At 31.2% G+C, this 20,024-nt stretch overlaps 1 protein-coding gene across 1 annotated transcript; it reads left to right on the top strand.

Annotated features, from left to right (window-relative positions):
- The first annotated feature begins 15,956 nt into the window (after window positions 1-15,956).
- Window positions 15,957-18,688, top strand: LOC139857175 (V-type proton ATPase subunit c1-like). Its single transcript, XM_071845909.1, has 3 exons — window positions 15,957-16,148; window positions 16,740-17,025; window positions 18,371-18,688. Exons 1-3 carry the CDS (start codon window positions 16,067-16,069, stop codon window positions 18,501-18,503), a joined length of 501 nt encoding a protein of 166 aa, XP_071702010.1. The 5' UTR covers window positions 15,957-16,066; the 3' UTR covers window positions 18,504-18,688.
- Window positions 18,689-20,024: the final 1,336 nt, after the last annotated feature.

The raw sequence follows: 20,024 nt of genomic DNA, 5'->3' as shown, positions 1-20,024 counted from the left end.
ATGATTAATATATAAATAATATATATATAGATATATACTATTAATAACAATAATATAATAACTTATACTTATAAAATTTTATTTATTTACCACGAATGTTCGTGAATCGTCGGGACTGGTCAAAGGGTAACTGATTATTCGAATATAAATTTCAAACTTTCTAGACTCAAAATTAAGGTTTTTGCTTATCGTGTCGGAAACATATAGAGTTTAAGGTTTAAATTTGGTCGGAAATTTCCGGGTCATTACAGTACCCACCCGTTAAAGAAATTTCGTCCCCGAAATTTGATAGAGGTTGTCATAAATAACAATAGGGATGTTTTCATGATAAATATGAGGTAATAATAGAGTTTTATCATTATTGAAAGATATAGATAAAACGATTCGACCATGTGAAGCGTACGAGTGAAGCTATCATAAAAGAGTGAAATGAGTAATATGGAATTGTTTTAACCGATGACGTGGTTATGATTGATTTCTGGATTTTAAGGGATTTAATGAAGATCTTACGTAATAAGATTCGGTTTTTCGGCGATCAGGATCTTCTTTGATTTAATACGGCCATCTGTTTCGATTCCTCTGTCGGATATTTCACTATAAATCCATCCCCCTTCGTTTCCTTATTTCCATATCTCACATCCTATCCTTTCTCCTTAACTCTTTCTTTAAGACATTCGCCAATATGCTCCATCCCATTCCTGATTTTTGATATACTCTTAATCTTCACATCTGTCATCCTTCTCTTTCATCTACTACCCGAAGAAACTATTTACTTCTACTATACTCTTGGGTTTATAGTATTTCTAGTTCTCCCGTGTCTTTATATTGCTATATGCATTGATATACACGGTTTGTAGTTTCTGGGTGGTTGTTGGGTTTTATATCTTCCCTTATACTTCGATGTCCCTACTTCTGTCTTCTATAATCATTGTCATCCACAGTTAATGCTCTCCTATTTGCTGCGATTTATACTCCAATTTCTATTTTTGGAGTTTTATTCTTTCGTTTCCTCTTCCCGTCCTCGAGTCAAGCAAGCAATGATCCGGAATTTGTAGGTATGAAATTTGGAATGAACATAGCTAATGCTCTCAGAAAGAAATGGTAATGGCACGGTTTTGATTTGTCAAATTACCAGATTATCCTTGAAAAGTTAGAACTATCAAGATGATATGTTTCTAATATGTTTGGAAATTTAATAGAATGTAAGAGCCGTGTAACCTGGCACATGATGATGGTACTGTGAATCATCACATTCCATTAGAAACTCAACATGACTTACTGTAATATAATGAAGTTGATCAAGTTTCATTATATTATACTAATTCACGCATCAGTTCCCAACACTGCTTCAAAACATTCATATTTTAAACTTGAAGATTTCAGAATTTAGAAACTAACACAGTTTCTTTTATGTTGTAACGCAGATATTACGGGGAGATAGATGATTGCAGATAGGAATAGTTGTGAAAATATCTTTAGAAATATGGAGAATATGTATAGCGGAAAATATGAAGATATCTTATAATATCTAAGATAAGATGATGATGAATAATATCATCTGAAAAAGTTTAGAATAAGGAGTAGGGTTCATACTGATGGTTTCAACAGACACTGAATCATTTGCATTATTTGAAGGCAGGTTCATTCCTTGTATTTGTTCTTTGTTTCCTTCACGGTTAGCTCAATCCATTTTTCAGCACTAAATTTTCTATCGAGCGTTCCTAACATTCCCTTCTTTATCATCAAACTTTTGGCCATTTAGGCCATCTAAAATTTTACTGTTTCCTCTGCATTTAATGCAGTCATATCTGAATCGTCGATTATCAATCCGAGGTGTTTTTGGGCGAATTGTGTTTTTAGATGATTAAATGCTGATGATAACATGGCGGAGTATGAAAGGTTCCCCGGTAACGATGAGGAAAACCAATCGTATATATCAAAGTTATAATAAGACTTACTCGAATGAAAGGTCGAAGTTGTTCTGCTGAAGCTGTGACAAAATTGGCTACTTTGAAAAGGAATCGTAAGGTTGTTTTTGCTAATAAATGCTAAAGAATTCGTCGCGGTACGTGTTAAACTATGACTTTGGGTTCAAGAGTTTTTCATGTGTATAGATCTTTTCTTCAGTAGATGAAGTGCGGTCGGTTCAACTTCTCGATTGAGGTATTTTCAAGAATCCTGATAGGTTTGTACGTGGATTGTAAACGTCGAGATACAAATGAGGTTTAGGATGAAATCAAGTGGCAAACTTGAAGAATTGTTTAGTTTCATATGTTATAATCAATATTTTAATTCATTTTAATTGTCCAAAGTTAGCAGTCCAATAGTCCAGTTGTCCACTAGTCCAATATATTCATATATAATATTCGAATTAATTAATACGTATCGTGACCCGTGTACCGGTCTCAGTATTGATCACAACTCAAACCATATATATATTCTGAAATCAACCTCAACCCTGTATAGCCAACTCCAACATTCACATATAGAGTGTCTATGGTTGTTCCGAAATATATATATAGATGGGTCGATATGATAGGTCGAAACCTTGTATACGTGTCCCGTTATTTAAAGTGCGTAAAATAAATAACAAAACTTAAATGACAATAAATTAAATTGCGATAAAATGTAATACGGAATTAACAGTTAGCTGGGAACAGTTAACTAGGAACAGTTAGCGTGGATTCCTAACAGAATTTCTCATAATTAATTTGTTTGTTTCTAACACTTTTTATTTTGTCCAATGTTTTCTTCATTATGCCACTTGTTGGATTCTGATAGATAAAAATCCAAATATGAAATTTGAATAAAAATGGTTATTCGGTGGTGAACAGATACGAATATCGGTGATTGTAAGTAGAATAGCAAATGACCGTTGAATCAGATTCGAAGAATATACACGGTAACTTATTAATGTGAGATCTAAATATTCCTCGGGTACTACCTACCCGTTAAAATATTTTCATCAATAACAGTTTGTACGAAAGAATTTTTAATTACAATCTTTATGAAAATATACTTGTATATATATTTTCTTCAGATGTAATCATGGATCTAATGAGTCAATAAGATATTAAATTTTTTTTTGATTTATCGTTAATACTTGATTACATGATCTCTAAAACATTAAAGATTACATAATTACCATGTCGAACGAAGATAAATGAGATAGAACGATAAGTAAAGCGAAGATAATCGATATAGAATGATATGTAAAACGAAGATCATACTCGAAGTAAAGATAGTGATATTGAGGTGTGTGATGTTGATATCCGAGGTACAAATTGTGATGTTGAGGTTTACGACGCGGTTGTGGTTGAGGGTGATATGGGTACTGTCGGTGTTGATGATGGTGGTACGGATTATGCTGCTGGTGCTGCTGCTGGTGTTTGTAACCTTCGCACCATATTCTCCAAAGCCGTCACGCGAGCGCGAAGTTCGTTAACTTCTGCTAGTACACCGGGATGATTGGTGGTTGGAGTGAGCGAATGAACAAGATCTGAAATATGGGATAGTATATAATCATGACGAGATACTCTAGAAATGAGAGAGAAAATGGTTTCTCGAACAGGTTTGCCGGTAAGTGCTTCAGGTTCATCGCCAAGAGGGCAATTTGGTGGATGGAAGGGATCACCCTCTTCATGTCTCCAATGACTTAGTATATTACGAACCCACCCCCAATTCATCCAGAATAGATGATGGGAGATTGGTTGATCCATTTCGGTGACGCTGCCTTCAGAGCTTGAATGAAAATCCATATCGGTATAGCTGTCATAATCTGAGGAATTCGAACTAGATGCGGAATCCATCTTGTATAATCGGAAAAATGAATTTTTGGTATGAAATAGATTATAGAAGTTAGATTTGGTACTCTTCAATACATACTTTACATATGTATATATAATACCAAAATCCCGTAAATTACGGAGAATCTTTGAAAAGATGTCAACTAAAGTCCAAAGTAACAGATATGCTAAGATATGAATTTTGTCTATACACTATCGATGCACTAGATGCAGTAAGACGTGTCTAGACTTAGGAATGAATAACAGGTAATTTTCTAAGGATGGTAAGCAGGTGATTTCCGACTAGAAATGATAAGCAAAACTTTTGACATGCAGACACGGTCAAAGTCCAGACCCATTAATGCATCTAAACAACTAACAGTTAGACACACTAATGCAAGACCTGGTTCGCTAATACCAACGCTCTGATACCATTCTGTCAAACCCCGTCCTTATCCCCCTGGACGGAATCATCAATCTGGTCCCATTGCGATGATCGACTCCAAATAATATCTTTAATTTGAGCAAATGCACAGCGGAAGACTCTATACGTACCTGAGAATAAACATGCTTTAAAACGTCAACATAAAGTTGGTGAGATATATAGGTTTGATGCTAGCAGCGTTATAACTATGGACCACAAGATTTCATGTTATACATAATACACTCCTCGTGTATGAAAAAGTCGTTGAGCACTTGGTAACCATACTTAACATTTAAATCACAGCAGCATATTCTTAAATAAACCCTACACCGTACCAAGTGTAGTAATGAAACGAAGTACTGTGCAACCGTTTAAAACTGGTCGTCCAGCCCGGTTGGGGTTGTCAGGCCCGATAGATCTATCAACAGGATTCGCGTTTACGCTCCTCACGTAAATATTAGCTACCAAGTATAAAGAGATATGCCATGGTACAACTCAACGTAGAATTTATATTTTAGATCACTTGTGTCCATAACGTAAATCATTTATAAAAACAGTGCATGTATTCTCAGCCCAAAATATTTAGAGTTTAAAAGGGACTATATACTCACCATACTGTATTTTGTAGTAAAAATACATATAACATCATTGAACACGTATAAGGTTGGCCTCGGATTCACGAACCTATATCATTTGTATTTTTATTAATATACATATTTGTAATCGAACAAAAATATATGTATTCACCATTAGTGATTTAACTTTTATATTATTAACTTATATATATATTTTTAATTATTTCATTTAGTATATTCTTTTTGTATATAAAAAGCATTTGTATGGTTAGGTTATGTATGTTAAATATATTTTTATATATATATATCAATATCATTTGTTTGTCAAAACTAGTATTTGTAATAATACTTAAATTAATATTTGTAACGGTAAAAATGGTAATACTTGTTATTACTAATAAAAATAATAATGTTTGAAAAAAATAACATAATGTATTATTTCAAAATGGTAATATTATTAATAATCATAATTCTTATATTAATAGTAATAAGATTAATGATAAAAATAATACTTATAATAATATTAACATCAGTAATTCTTAATAGAAATGTAAAGTTTACTAGCTAAGATAATGAAAATAATAGTCTTGATGATATAACCTAATACTTAATATCGATAATAATAATAATAATAATAATTGTAACTATAATCATAATATTATGTGATAATTAATACTTGTATAATATTTATATTAATAATTACAATCATAATACTAACAAAAATAATAATCATAATAATAATAATAATAAACTTTGGTATTGAAAACTACCTCACATAAAAAGAGTCTCAAAAAAAATAGCTGCCCTTGCCCGGGCTCGAACCCGCGACCTCTCGCTTAACACACAACAGTCTTAACCACCAGTCCATGTCTGTTTTTCTAGGATAGTATGCATCTAATAACTATATGACCCGATAGTTATCACGTACAAGAACACAGCAGCAGCCTAGGTTTTACGGCCCACTTAATAACATCAACATTAACTCGGTCCACTTTAGAGTCCTTTAATAAAATAGAGCCCAAGCTGAATTAACTCAATTAAAGATGTCAAATTTTTATCCAAGAACCCTTACGAAATCAATAAAAAAAAAAAAAGAAGAGGCAGCCGACAAAAATAAAAATAAAAAAAACGCGTGGGTTATCTGTTGTATTTGTCGGCCACAACAATAAAGATTCGATGGAGATTAGCAGCTTGGTTGGTGTTGATTATCCATAAAAGGGAAAACCGAAGATATGAGTTTGCATCAGGAAATTTAACAGCAAAGTTGCTGTAACGAAACGAAGAAAAATAAGCAACATTAATTAGCTTTCAGGGTGAATGTTTTGGGTTTGATTTAAGGTGAAGCATAAATAATACATCAGTAAAAGATGTTTGAAGGGTGTTGATGGTTGTGTTTGTATTCGTGAATTAAACATAAAGAAGAAAGGAGCCTGTGTTCGATAACATCATTAATTAACAAGTGATACCGATTCAAGTGGAGAGGATGGCGGTTATTATGGGTGGTGGCAATCGACAGAAGGTTGTATGTCTTATGGGGTTGGTGGTATCGTATTGATGTGTCACGAAAAAGAAATAGAACATAGTGTTTTTCATGATTATGGTGATAGTTTGTTATAGGAGTTGATCTTGATGGCGAGGGTGTGATGCTTCGAAGAAAAAAAATATAATAGAAAAGGGAATCATGGGCCGGTTATGGTGGTGACAGGAGAGGGTTGTGATTGTGTACGTGTGTGTTTTGTGAGTGTGTTGTGACGGTCTTGAAAACAAAAAGAAAAACGAATGGTGCAACAGTTAAAGGTGGTTTAGGTGAAGTGGTTATCGAGTTGTAGCAAAAGGTGTGGTGATCAAAAGAAACACAAATGTAAATGGTTGAAGATGATGAGTTCGGTTGAGGTGGTTCTTTGATGGGGTTTTCGGGGCTGCTTGTCAACCTAGACGAAGAAGTAGAAACCGAATAGCATTATTGCTTACAAGATTTGGAAACAAAATAGATGGTGAGCTAGGATGTCGATGGTGGTGGAAGGTTAGATGGTTTAGAGGAGAAAGAGGGTGATAGTTATAGATATTGCACTATATAGATTATAGTTGATGATAGAAAGTTTGTCTGAATTGATTAACACTGAAATCGATCATTTATATAAAGGACGTGTGTATAAATTCTCAATCAGACAAAAATAAATGAATAAAACAAATAAAAGAGAAAACGATTTCTATCTGCTTTTGGATAGTTCCTGTGACTAATTGATATATCGTACAAAATTATAGATTTTAAGAATCTATTAATAACAGTTTGAAAACTATGCTAAACCATACATCTCTTTTTTTTTTCTTCCTGTTTTTATGATTAATATATAAATAATATATATATATAGATATATACTATTAATAACAATAATATAATAACTTATACTTATAAAATTTTATTTATTTACCACGAATGTTCGTGAATCGTCGGGACTGGTCAAAGGGTAACTGATTATCCGAATATAAATTTCAAACTTTCTAGACTCAAAATTAAGGTTTTTGCTTATCGTGTCGGAAACATATAGAGTTTAAGGTTTAAATTTGGTCCGAAATTTCCGGGTCATTACACATAAGCCTTTACATAGATGGGTAAACGGAAAATAGGAAAACAAAAGATAGGTTTTAGTTCTTCTTTTTCTCGTTCTCAGCTTCCTTCATAAATTTCTCTATCTTTTCATTTTTCTCCTTTTGTTTCTCGTGGAGGTATTTAAGATTATCGTAGAGGTTAGTGATGCGGCTGTTGACAAAGTTGTTGTTGAATTCCTTGATAGCCAGTTGATGATTGATTCGGTTTTTCTCTATTTTCATCTTAGACTCAACTAGTTCTTGGAGGTAGGCAAGAGATTGCTTTCCCCAACGGGTATTCCGTTTTTCCTCAGTCTTCACTTTCATTACTGTCTCAATCACTTTGTCCATGTTATTTTTCACAAGTTTTCTAGTCTTTCCGTTTGAGAGTCGAAGGACTCTTTGATGATTTCTTTCAAGATTGTGTTTTCTTTTTCTAGGTTGTTTAGACGCATTTCTATCCGAGCAACATGGCGCCTACTATACTCTTTATTCTTATCACAACTTCGCTGAAGGTTGAGGAGGTTACTCTTCACCATCACGTGCTCAATGTTATTACAAAATAATGGACCGGCTTCTCTAGTGGCGGCGGGTTCGGTTTGTTTTCTCTTTTGAGATGAGTTTTTAGATGATTCTTTAATAGGCTCTTCTTCAAGCTCATAATCTGAGAAGTCACTGTCGTAGTTAGGGAGGTCTTAAAGAGCATTCCATTCGGGAGTATTCATCGGTTGATGAGAGTCAGAGTCAGCAGAATTGGCAGGATGTTTTCCTTTGCTTTCATTTCTCGGGGTTGGATAATATTCGGGAGACCCACGCGAGTTGTAATGAGTGTTTGGGCTATAGTTCATTGGTGGTGAAGGAGGACTATAAAGTGGGCTTCGAACTGATTTTTCGGTAGAAGATCCTTCAGTATCTTCCTCAGCTGGTTTGAAAAGAGTCATTTTGTTTATTTGATGATAGCTTGACATCCTAACATTAAGATAGAGATTTTGATTAGATTTTTAAGCTAGGATTGTAAAGAATGAGAGGTAGAGTTGAACTCTTTGCTTTAACATTCTAAGGTAATCCTAAGTGCTTTAAAGTCTAAGGCAGGAAATGTTATAGTTTCCTAGATTGCTAAGGTACCCTAGCTAACAAGTAAGGCACACATAAAATGCAATCCTGGTTCTCTATAACAGCCTGGTTAAGCTCTGATACCAATTTGTCACACCCCCAGTTAGGGCCTGGGCAAAATGTGATTCAATATCATAATACATACCAACATATTATAAAATGAGAACAATAACTATATGAATAAAACCAAATTGCAGCGGAAGGATTAATAATGTCGTTACAAGAATTATAAATTGTTCAAATGCAGAAAAGTAAATATGCGATAAGTCTTGATCCTAGCCAAGTAAGTCATCACATAAGCAGTAGATATAGAGGTCCTGATCATTCAGTACCTGAGACAAACATGCTAAAAGTGTCAACCAAAAAGGTTGAGTGAAATTCATAGGTTTAACAAATATGATTGACCGTTTGTTCTTAGACCACAAGATTTGTTATAAAAGTAGATCACGCAGATCCAAAAGTAGTACTGATTCGTGATATTTTAGAATAAACGTTTGTTTTGTTGCCCCGATGATAAGTTGACAGTACCTTATCACCATGTTTAAATCATTATTAAGTAATATAAAGACATCGCGGTCAAGTGTATCGGGGACGTTACTCCCGATATGTCACGACCCGGAAAATTTCGACTAATTTTAAACCAAAATCTTGATACGATTTAATATTTTTGACACGATAAGAAGAAAGTCATACTAATATGTATAATATTTATACATATGAACATTTAATATGCATAATTTGTCATATTATTATCATTATCACTATCCATATTAACAACAGTAATATCGATATTTTCATTTCTGAAACTATTAAAAGTTATTATATGTATTATTATTTTAAGATACAACTTATTATTATCATTAATATTATTATTATTATTAATATTATTATTAATCTTATTACTAATAAATATTATTATCTTTATTATTAAAATTGGTATTATTCTTATTATTATTATTATCATTATTATTGATTATTATTACTATTAATATTATTAGTATTATTATATTTATTGAATAATGATATAAATTATACCACTTTGATAAAGAACGGATTTCGTTTTACATCTCTATCAAACCTTATTTAAATTTTGTAAATATCTGTATATATTCAACCATATCTGTTACATATATCACTATCTGCTTTAAGGTTTTTGTTTCTTCTTTTTGTTTGGGAGATTCGGTTAACATAACAGCCTCAAGTATCCAACAATCGATTGCCCTTTTATTTCTAATTCAATCATTTAAAAACCAACATCAATTACTCCTTCATCTAATCTACACCACCATTTGAAATCTATAACCATCATCTCCTTCTCTGTATCTCTCTTATCTCTCTCCCCTAATTCTTGTCACCTACAACTATGAACAACCACCTACAACGACCATCATCACCCTACGATTGTGTTGCTACTTCATACCATCTGTTTTCTATTTCAACCGAAGCCAAACACCCTATTGCCATCTTATGTTTCTTACTTACTGTTTCTGTCCGAGCACCCCAACTGCCATCTTCTATCACCACTAAACACCCTCCATATTTCTGCTTTGATTGATATCATCACCACCTTTCTTAATCGAATGATACACCACCATCATTAATCGAAACACAAACCCAAAACCAACACGTTCATCACCCTCCTTCTGTTCCAAGATGCTACTACTCTATACCATTGCCACGACCCATCAACAACCCAACAATCATCGAACCAAAATGAAACCCTTTTCATTGGCTTACCACCCAAGAACACCTCAACCCACTAACACATGCTGTTACCGTTTCTTTTCCGTTTGAAGTCACCATCACCCTACTACAAACCACCATGACCACCGAAACTATCTTCACCATTACTTTAGGAACCCACTTTAGCTCTACACCCGTCACTAATTATCATCTCATCATTTATTTATTTATCTATTTATTTTCGCTATTGCTGTGATCAAATATAACCATCAAACCCACAACACCACCATAGCCACCACCTTGATCGCTTGTGTTTTTATTTTTCTGATTCTTTTGTTGCCGTTTGATCAGCTGGAACAACCACCATTTAGCACACCACTAAATCACTTATAAACTGAATTTGTTGCTGCTACTCCTTATTTATATTTCTGTTATACAACGAACATGATGATAATGAGTTGTATTCGGTTTAATAAATCGTGAAACAGAAAAAGATACATACACAATCATTTAATTCTTCATACAAAGCATTACCTTTTTAAAAGTCTTGTAAAGTGTCGGTTATGATTAGTAATGGAAAATGACTCATGATGAGCTGGTAAACGTATTCCTTTATCACTAGCATTGGGCCGTTATTTGATGATTGGGCCGAACTGACACGTTAAATGGATTAAATACGCTGGGTTTGTGAATCATTCAAATTAATATGGCAACAGAAGGGTGGTTAAGAGTATGTGTATGTAACAAAAGGTCAGCGGTTCAATCCCTGCTTGCTGCGAAAATTTTTGTTATTTTATGTTGTCTTGGGCAGTGTCCTAAATTCTGCTGTTGGGCCGGCATCCTTCTTTGCTGTTGGGCTGTTGTTTCCATTGGGCCGAGTCCCATATATTCTTTATAAATTGGGCCGAATACACATATATAGACTTAATTACGAAATAAATCGTAAATGAGAAGTAGAGCAGATGGTTGGGCGTTTGGATAGGGAACGAGAGGTTGTGGGTTCGAGTCTCATCGCGGGTAGTTTATTTTTTTTAAGCCTATTTTGAGGTAGTTACTTATTATTATTATTATCTTTATTATTTTTGTTATTATTATTATTAATATTATTATTATTATTATTATAATCATTATTATTATGAATATTATTAATAATATTATTATCATTAGTAATAAAATTATTATTATAGATATTATTATTATCAGTAATATTATTATTATTATTATTATTATTATTATTATTATTATTATTATTATTATTATTATTATTATTATTATTATTATTATTAATTATTATTATTATTACTAAAAGTATCATTATTTTTAAATTTATAATTTTGTTAAAATTTGTATTCTTATTGATATTAACATTATCAATTTTATTATTAAAATTATCATTATTATTATTAGTAGAATTAACATCATTTTTATCATAGTTTGTATTATTTATATTATTATTATTATTAGTATTATTAATGTGTCAAATAAAGATTTTCTATATAAAAATATATTTATGATATAAAACATAACTACATTAAGATCAATATTATATATTATATTAAATAATATTTTAATGAGTAATTACTATATTAAAATTTAATATGATAAGTAATAGTTATATAAAATATATAGATTAAATATAAATCTACCTATATAAATATAACAAGTATATTATTAATAATAATAATATATAACCTTGTACGATTACAATGTGTTAATATATATAATTGATATAGGTTCGTGAATCCGAGACCAACCCTACACATGTTCAATGTCGTCATATGTATTTTTACTACAAAATACATTAGGTGAGTTTCATTTGCTCCCTTTTTAATTGCTTTTGCAATATATATTTTGGGCTGAGAATACATGCGCTGCTTTTATAAATGTTTACGAAATAGACACAAGTACTTAAAAATATATTCTACGTTGAGTTGTACCACTGGCATACTTCCCTGTAGCTTGGTAACTACTATTTACATGGGTATTGTAAACGCGAATCCTGTTGATAGATCTATCGGGCCTGACAACCCCAACCGGACTAGACGACCAGTATTCAACGGTTGCATAGTACTTCGTTTCGGTGACTACACTTGGTACGGTGTAGTGAGATTTCATAATAAAGGGAATATGCGACGTGATTAAATGTTAAGTATGGTTACCAAGTGCTCAACCACTTAGAATGCTTTACATACACTTGCGAGTGTATTATGTTTATGTTTATGAAATCTTGTGGTCTATTAACATATTGAAATGATTATTATGATAAACCTATGAAATCACCAACCTTTTGGTTGACACTTTTAAGCATGTTATTTCTCAGGTACGAATTAAGTCTTCCGCTGTGCATTTGCTCATTTTAAGGACATTACTTGGAGTCGATCATCGCAATGGGACCAAATGTTGACGACTTCGTCCAGGAGGATTAGGACAGGGTCGTCACACGATAGGCCTACCTCCAATAATTAAGAATGCCTTATCCTGAAAGCAATTAAAAAATATCACTGTGGGGTCTTAGTAGCATAAGCTAGTCATAGCACAGTTTAAGTTCGTACTTGTATCTAAGTTGTTTAATGTATAAAAGCAGCATGTGTCTCACCCCAGTAAGTATAAAAAGTGCTATAGTAATAAGAGTGGGGCTATGAAAGTCACCTAAGTAATTCGGTGAGTGAAAGTATTCCTTAAAGAGAAAGTATAGGTGATCGAAGCACGGAGAAGTCAACTTAAGAATAAGTTGAGAATAGTTTAGATGTTTTGCCCTTTGTTAAGATAAATTTATGAATGTTTAAGTGTAGTTTCCTTTACTAAGTTTCCATGTTTAGTAAGTTTCTTATTAAAGAAGGTTTCTCGTTTTGGAAAGGCTTTTCATATTAGACGAACTTCCAATCTAACACTTTCAATTCGAATGGCCTTTTCAGGTCATAGGGTTCTGAGCCACAGGACCCTTTAAATCGGAAGCCCAAACTCTCCGCCTAGACTTTCGAGCGTCCACTCCTCCGAGATAGATCAAGATCTATACCCGTCTAATATACCCTTCCAATACGTTTTAGGTTTAAAGTTTAAGTTATACTTATACGTAATAATAGTAGTATTAGATAAGTAGGTTAAATTAGTGTAGTAGTAATTAGAGGTAGTATTAAAGGTTTAGGGTTTAGGGTTTAGTATTTTAATTTATATCTTATATTTATTATACATGTAAGGATACATATATATATATAGTTTAAATTTAAGTTTTAGATCAATATAAGCATTAATAATTGTCTAATAATGCTCACTAACATTTTATTGACTTCTTATTAGAAGGTAACATGTTTAAAACTTTATAAAAATTTTCTATACATTAATACTAGTTTTTATGCATTAATTATTATTTACTATTATTGTTTTAATAGCTAAATACAATTAAATAGATAAATATGTTTTAAATCACATCTAATATTTTTCTTAGGATCTACTGATCAATATAAACATAGGAAAATTTTATAATTCATTGTTATGATGTTTAAGTATTTATTTCAAATTTTGCTCTCGGTTTACAATAATTCATAGTTAATTATGTATAAAATACCAATTTAACTCAAATAAAATATTTTATATTTTTCGTGACCTTCCATAAGTGTACTAAACTCAAGAAAATTATTATATATATATATATATATATATATATATATATATATATATATATATATATATATATATATATATATATATATATATATATATATATATATATGTTACAGATTTAAATATTTAATTCGAAATTTTCATTATTTCTAATATTAAATAATAAAAAAAATATAATTCGACTTTGAAAATCAACTTTTATAATTTTTGCTTGTTTGTTTAAGTATTACAATCTCAGGAAAATTATTTGTATACTTATATTACTGACTTAACTATTTATTTCAATTTTTTTTTTGTTTTATGTATATAATCGGAATTAAATATAAATAAATAGTTAATAATTCTAAAAATAATTTTTACATCATTTTTAATTGTTTTCCAACTGTTTTCCTTCAGTACATATATTTCTCATTATTTAAAAACATTTATCTCTATTTATATGTATTTACATATAATTACCGAAACAATGATAAATAGAAAATAAATATATAAAATGATAAATAAACCAAACATTCAGTTCCAGAAATGTTTTTACATCATGTGTGACACTCAAAAATTATTAGATCAGTTATATAAATTCGTTTAATATTTATTATGCATTTACATGTATTTATCGATAATTTAATAATTCGTTTTTAAATATAAATTAATATAGTTTTCGAATATATAAATCATAAAAATAATTTTTATAACCATTATGATACTTTATACTAATTATCATGTATTTATTTTATTTATTTATAATTAACTTAAATTTAATTTGTATTTAACAATCGGCTAACATAAAAACATAATAAAAACTGAAATAAAACTATAAAAAAAATATAGAGAACTTACAAAAAAAAATTTCCAGAGATTTGAGAGAGAATTCTTCAAGTTTTTTGGTGTACAAATTTGTGAACTAAGCTATGGTATTTATAGTTACAATTTTTGGTAAAGAGAAAATAAAAAAATACAAAAGTTTATAAAAAATAACTAGTGTCTTGTAAAAAAAAATTAAAAGTATTTATGGCCAGTCATGCCATCATTTCAAAATATAAATAAATAAAAGTAAAATTAAAAGTAGGAATAAAATAAATAAAAGTGGATCTAGATCTAGTTTATATATAAAAAATACTTTTTTTTTACAATCGGCCGAAGTCCATTATTGGGTGTTTATATATATATATATATATATATATATATATATATATATATATATATATATATATATATATATATATATATATATATATATATATATATATATATATATTTTTATTTTATTTATAAAAATAGAATATTTATATTTCATAGTTCTAAAAATGTTAACTAAATTAATTTCTATTTTTATTTTATTATTAAATACGAATTTTGATAAATATAAATATATATTCGGTATTTATAAAATTATAAATAATAAATGTGGTTTTTTTTTAATTAAATTATTACTTTATAATTTTATTAGTTTTATATATGTTACTACATTTATATATACTTGTATTTATTATATAGTTAATTGTATAATATATTAACTAAAAAAAAAGTAATATAAGTATTTTATATGTAATCATGTTATGACATAAATTTCTTTTTTTATAAAAATTCTTACGCGTACGTTGTTGAATAAAATTTATTATTCGTTTAACATTCATTAATTTCGTATGTTATATAACGACCTTTTATTAATACTTAGAGTTTATTCATTTTACTTAAATCTTTTGTTCTGGCATTATATAGATGGAAAGAAAAAAAAAATGAGGGTCGTTATATATTATTTCGTGGCTAACGATGATGTCGTTGAAGCGCAACTTGAGTCAAACTAAAAGGTATAATCCGTGAAATCTTAAATGTTATTTTAAATTAACAATATATGTGCATCTCCGTTTCGATTTGATTGTTTGGAAAAGTGGAGGGGGTGGGGGGCTTTGTAAGTGAAATTAAATTTAGGGGGAAAAAAAGGGTGAAAAGACGAAAACGCCTCTAGTTATTATTCATCATTTTTGTCTAATAGATAGTAGTAATACTAATAGTAATAATATGTATATTTAAAAAAAAAAAAAAAAAAAAAAACTGTTTGATGCGTGTCTAAGATATTAGAAAATTTCAATAAAATTTTAAATTTGTATAGATCCTGACGACGTGATGAGCATACGAATACGACAAGTGTAAGAAGGTGATAGGAACCTTCATAAACTATCCCCAAATCATCCATACACATCGTTACCACATACACACACTGATTCTAAATCCCCGATACATAATTTCATCAATTTCACTCCCAATTTCCATCAACAATGGCAGATTCAACCTTCAGTGGTGATGAAACCGCTCCTTTCTTTGGTTTCCTCGGTGCCGCTGCTGCTCTCGTTTTCTCATGTATTTCCTTAATCCCAATTTCAAACCCTAGATTTTAAATTCACTATTATTATTTCATTAATATCTTAATTAACCACTTATTCATATCTCATTGTTAATTTGTATACGTAATAATTAGAGATCTGTTAGAAAATTATGATCTGTGTTTAATTTGTAATTCATATATATAAATATAAATATAACTAGTAGAGGGCTTATCGCGCGTTGCTGCGAATCTCAACTTTCTATTTTAGTATATACGAAATGTTGTTGTCGAAAGTTAAGCGGAAATTGTAAGGAAAAAGAAAGGTAAAAATAGCTAAATAAGAAGGAAGAATAACGTTTTTTTGAGAAAAATAAGTTTAAAAACAAAATGGTAATACTTTTTTTGCCCGCCTTTAGTAAAAATGGTGGGGAATAATGAAAGGGAAATGTTAAAAAAAATAAAAAAATAAAATCACTGTAGTTTAGTAATGAGTTTTTTGGGTACAACTGTTTCTACACAACGTACTAGTCGATTAAGCTTGAAAAGAGTACTATTCACCAATAGTACCCCAAATTTGCTCTAATGTAATATTATAAATGTATGTATACCTGTTTGTATATCTATAGGTATGGGAGCTGCATATGGAACAGCAAAGAGTGGTGTAGGTGTGGCATCAATGGGAGTGATGAGGCCTGAATTGGTGATGAAATCTATTGTTCCTGTTGTTATGGCTGGTGTGCTTGGTATTTATGGTTTGATCATTGCTGTTATTATCAGTACTGGTATTAACCCTAAGGCAAAATCCTATTATTTGTTTGATGGATATGCACACCTTTCTTCTGGTTTGGCTTGTGGTCTTGCTGGTCTTTCGGCTGGTATGGCGATCGGGATTGTAGGTGATGCTGGTGTTAGGTACTGTTTTTAACTCTTAATTGATTTGTATTTGTGTTATTATAACATATTCAGAATTCAGAATGATTTTGTAGTTTGAATTGCATGAGGTTACATATATGATTGAAGATAGTAGTAGGTTTGTTATCTTTCTAGGAGTTTTAGAAGAAAACCGTATATGGTGCATCTATGTTGTAGTTAGTGAACACAATATGGAATTTGTGGCATTGTAGAAATTCAATTGTTAGGGTCATTGATGCTATCACATTTCTGTGTTGTGTATGTGTGAGCAGCGTTGAGTAACTTCATATATCGATAGGGATTACATAGCAATGCAAGGATTAAGCATTACATGAACAAAATATAGAGACGGTAGATACAAAGGATTTGATTAAGGGATACATGTGTAGGTAGCATGTGGTTCTTTTTTTATTTTTTTTTCTCTTCTTATTTTCTTAATTAAATGATAATAGTGTTTTTGGAAACTGCAGATTGCCATTTACCATTAGATGAAAAAGTAAACTACCCAAAAGGGCTTCTGGCCCAGTAGTGTCAAGGGAACTCATCAACCTTGAGATTGTGAGTTCGAGTCCCCTCATGGACAAAAAGGATGTGTCATGTGTGTGTTTGCTCTTAAAAAGAAAGATTAAAAAGAAAATTACGTCCAAAGAAAACCGCACCCAACAACACAGCCAACTATATTACAAGAAGTAAATAGGAGACCCAAACTAAAAACTAGCAAACTAACAAAACAAAGCACAAAAGGCCATAAAGGGTCAAGAATCCGAGTGATTTTAGTAAATTATATCCATAATTCCCGTCTCTTTTACGAAGAAAAAATAAATAAATCAAAGAAAGCATAACTTAATTAGGATGTACACTTTTTTGCATGGTGTGAAAGTCATTAATTCAACATTTCATGAATTTGGAAATTTTAACCCCTAAGTTACTACTTCAGCCAGGAAGACTTGTGGTCTATTTGTGATGAAATCTGTTTATTACTATTTTTATCTTCTATGATGTAAGCCTGTAAGTGGACATACCATGTGTATTTAACTTTTATTTCGAGCCATTAAATTTATTTTTCTGTTGGTATATTAAGCTTCACAGTATTAAGTATTACGAAGTATGTAACTACACATAGAAATGGCATGTGCTAATGATTTCACTATATCTTACCGTGCAATGTCTCCATGACATCATGGTCATTGGATATTATAAGAACTATTGGCTTAAGCTTTCTTAACAGTCTCATCGATACTTCAAAAAGTCATACTCCGTATTACATTTCTTACATCTACGTCTTTATGTGTTTAATTATTTTGCCACTGATAATTACTAAAACGTTCTACTATTTGTTACACAGAGCAAATGCGCAGCAGCCAAAACTTTTTGTCGGAATGATCCTAATTCTCATCTTTGCTGAAGCTCTGGCCCTATACGGTCTCATTGTGGGTATCATCTTGTCTTCCCGTGCTGGTCAATCTAGAGCAGACTAAGATGAAAACCACGCCATATATTTGTATGTACTTATTTTGAAAATTGAAGATTGATTCCAATTTGTTTGGTCCCCATTTAGTTTTCCGTCTTATGAACAACTCTAAACTTGTATTGGTAGTATTTTTGGTTCATGTGCATTCCTGATTAATAAGAGATGGAAACATGTTATTGCTATGTAGTCTTTTTGAGTCATGCTATAAGTTCGTTGACTTCTTCTATTATTCCGGGATGATTGTCGATAGGAACGAGCGAATGAATAAGGTTTAGAATTTGAGTTATGATATAGTCGTGGTGAGATACTCTGAGAGAGGAAATGGTGTTTCGAACAGGTTCGCCGGTAAGTGTTTCAGGTTCTTCGTCAAAAGGGAAAGTCGGTGGATGGAAAGGATCGCCTTCTTCTTATCTCCAATGATTAAGTAGGCTACGAACTCATCCCCAATTCATCCAGAACTGAAGATGACTAATTAGTTGATCCATTCCGGTTATACTGCGGCCGGAGCTCGTGTGAAAATCCATATCGGAATAGCTGTCGGAATCCGAGGAACTGGAACTAGTTGAAGGATCCATTTCGTACGATCAGGGAATTGATTTTCGATATGAGATAGATTATAGGACTTAGAAACACATAATTTTCATATGTATATAGAATACTAAGATCCCATAAGTTACGGAGGAATCTACGGAAGCTGTCAGGAAAAGTCTACATAATTTTGTCTATACACTATTCATATAGTCAATGCAGTAAGATGTGTCTAGACTAAGAATGATAAGCAAGTGATTCCCTAAGAATGATAAGCAGGTAATTTTCGACACGAAATGATAAGCAAAACTTTTGACATGCAGACACAGTCGAAGTCCAGACTCACTAATGCATCTAATCAACTATTAGTTAGACACACTAATGCAAGACCTGGTTCGCTAAGACTACCGCTCTGATACCAACTGAAATGACCCGTTCATAAACATTGTAAACGATTCACAATAGTTGATTACATCGCGAGGTATTTGACCTCTAAATGATACATTTTACAAACATTGCATTCGTTTTTAAAAGACAAACTTTCATTTCATCGAAAATTAACAGGCATGCATACCATTTCATATTATATCAAACTATCAATGACCTAATAATAATCTTGTTGAACTCAACAACTCGAATGCAACGTCTTTTGAAATATACCATGAATGACTTCAAGTAATATCCTTAAAATGAGCTAATGCACAGCGAAAGAATTCTTTAATACCTGAGAATAAACATGCTTTAAAGTGTCAACCAAAAGGTTGGTGAGTTTATTAGTTTATCATAACCAATCATTTTCAATTATATAATAGACCACAAGATACTTATATTTAGAAAACAATCTGTGCAGGTCTACTCCTGCTATAAAATCATTCATATGAAGAACACCGGAACCTTTCAAAACAAACTCACTAACGGTAGCTAATGCGTCGTGCAATGCAAAATCATCTCACCGTGGTAGTTAATACAATATAATTTCAATAACGGTAGCTAATGCTTC

This window comes from Rutidosis leptorrhynchoides, chromosome 7, assembly GCF_046630445.1.
Source record: "Rutidosis leptorrhynchoides isolate AG116_Rl617_1_P2 chromosome 7, CSIRO_AGI_Rlap_v1, whole genome shotgun sequence".
Classification (NCBI taxonomy): Eukaryota; Viridiplantae; Streptophyta; class Magnoliopsida; order Asterales; family Asteraceae; genus Rutidosis; species Rutidosis leptorrhynchoides.
The sequence above is the reverse complement of the archived record's forward strand: the minus strand, read 5'-3'. Positions and strand labels throughout refer to the sequence as shown.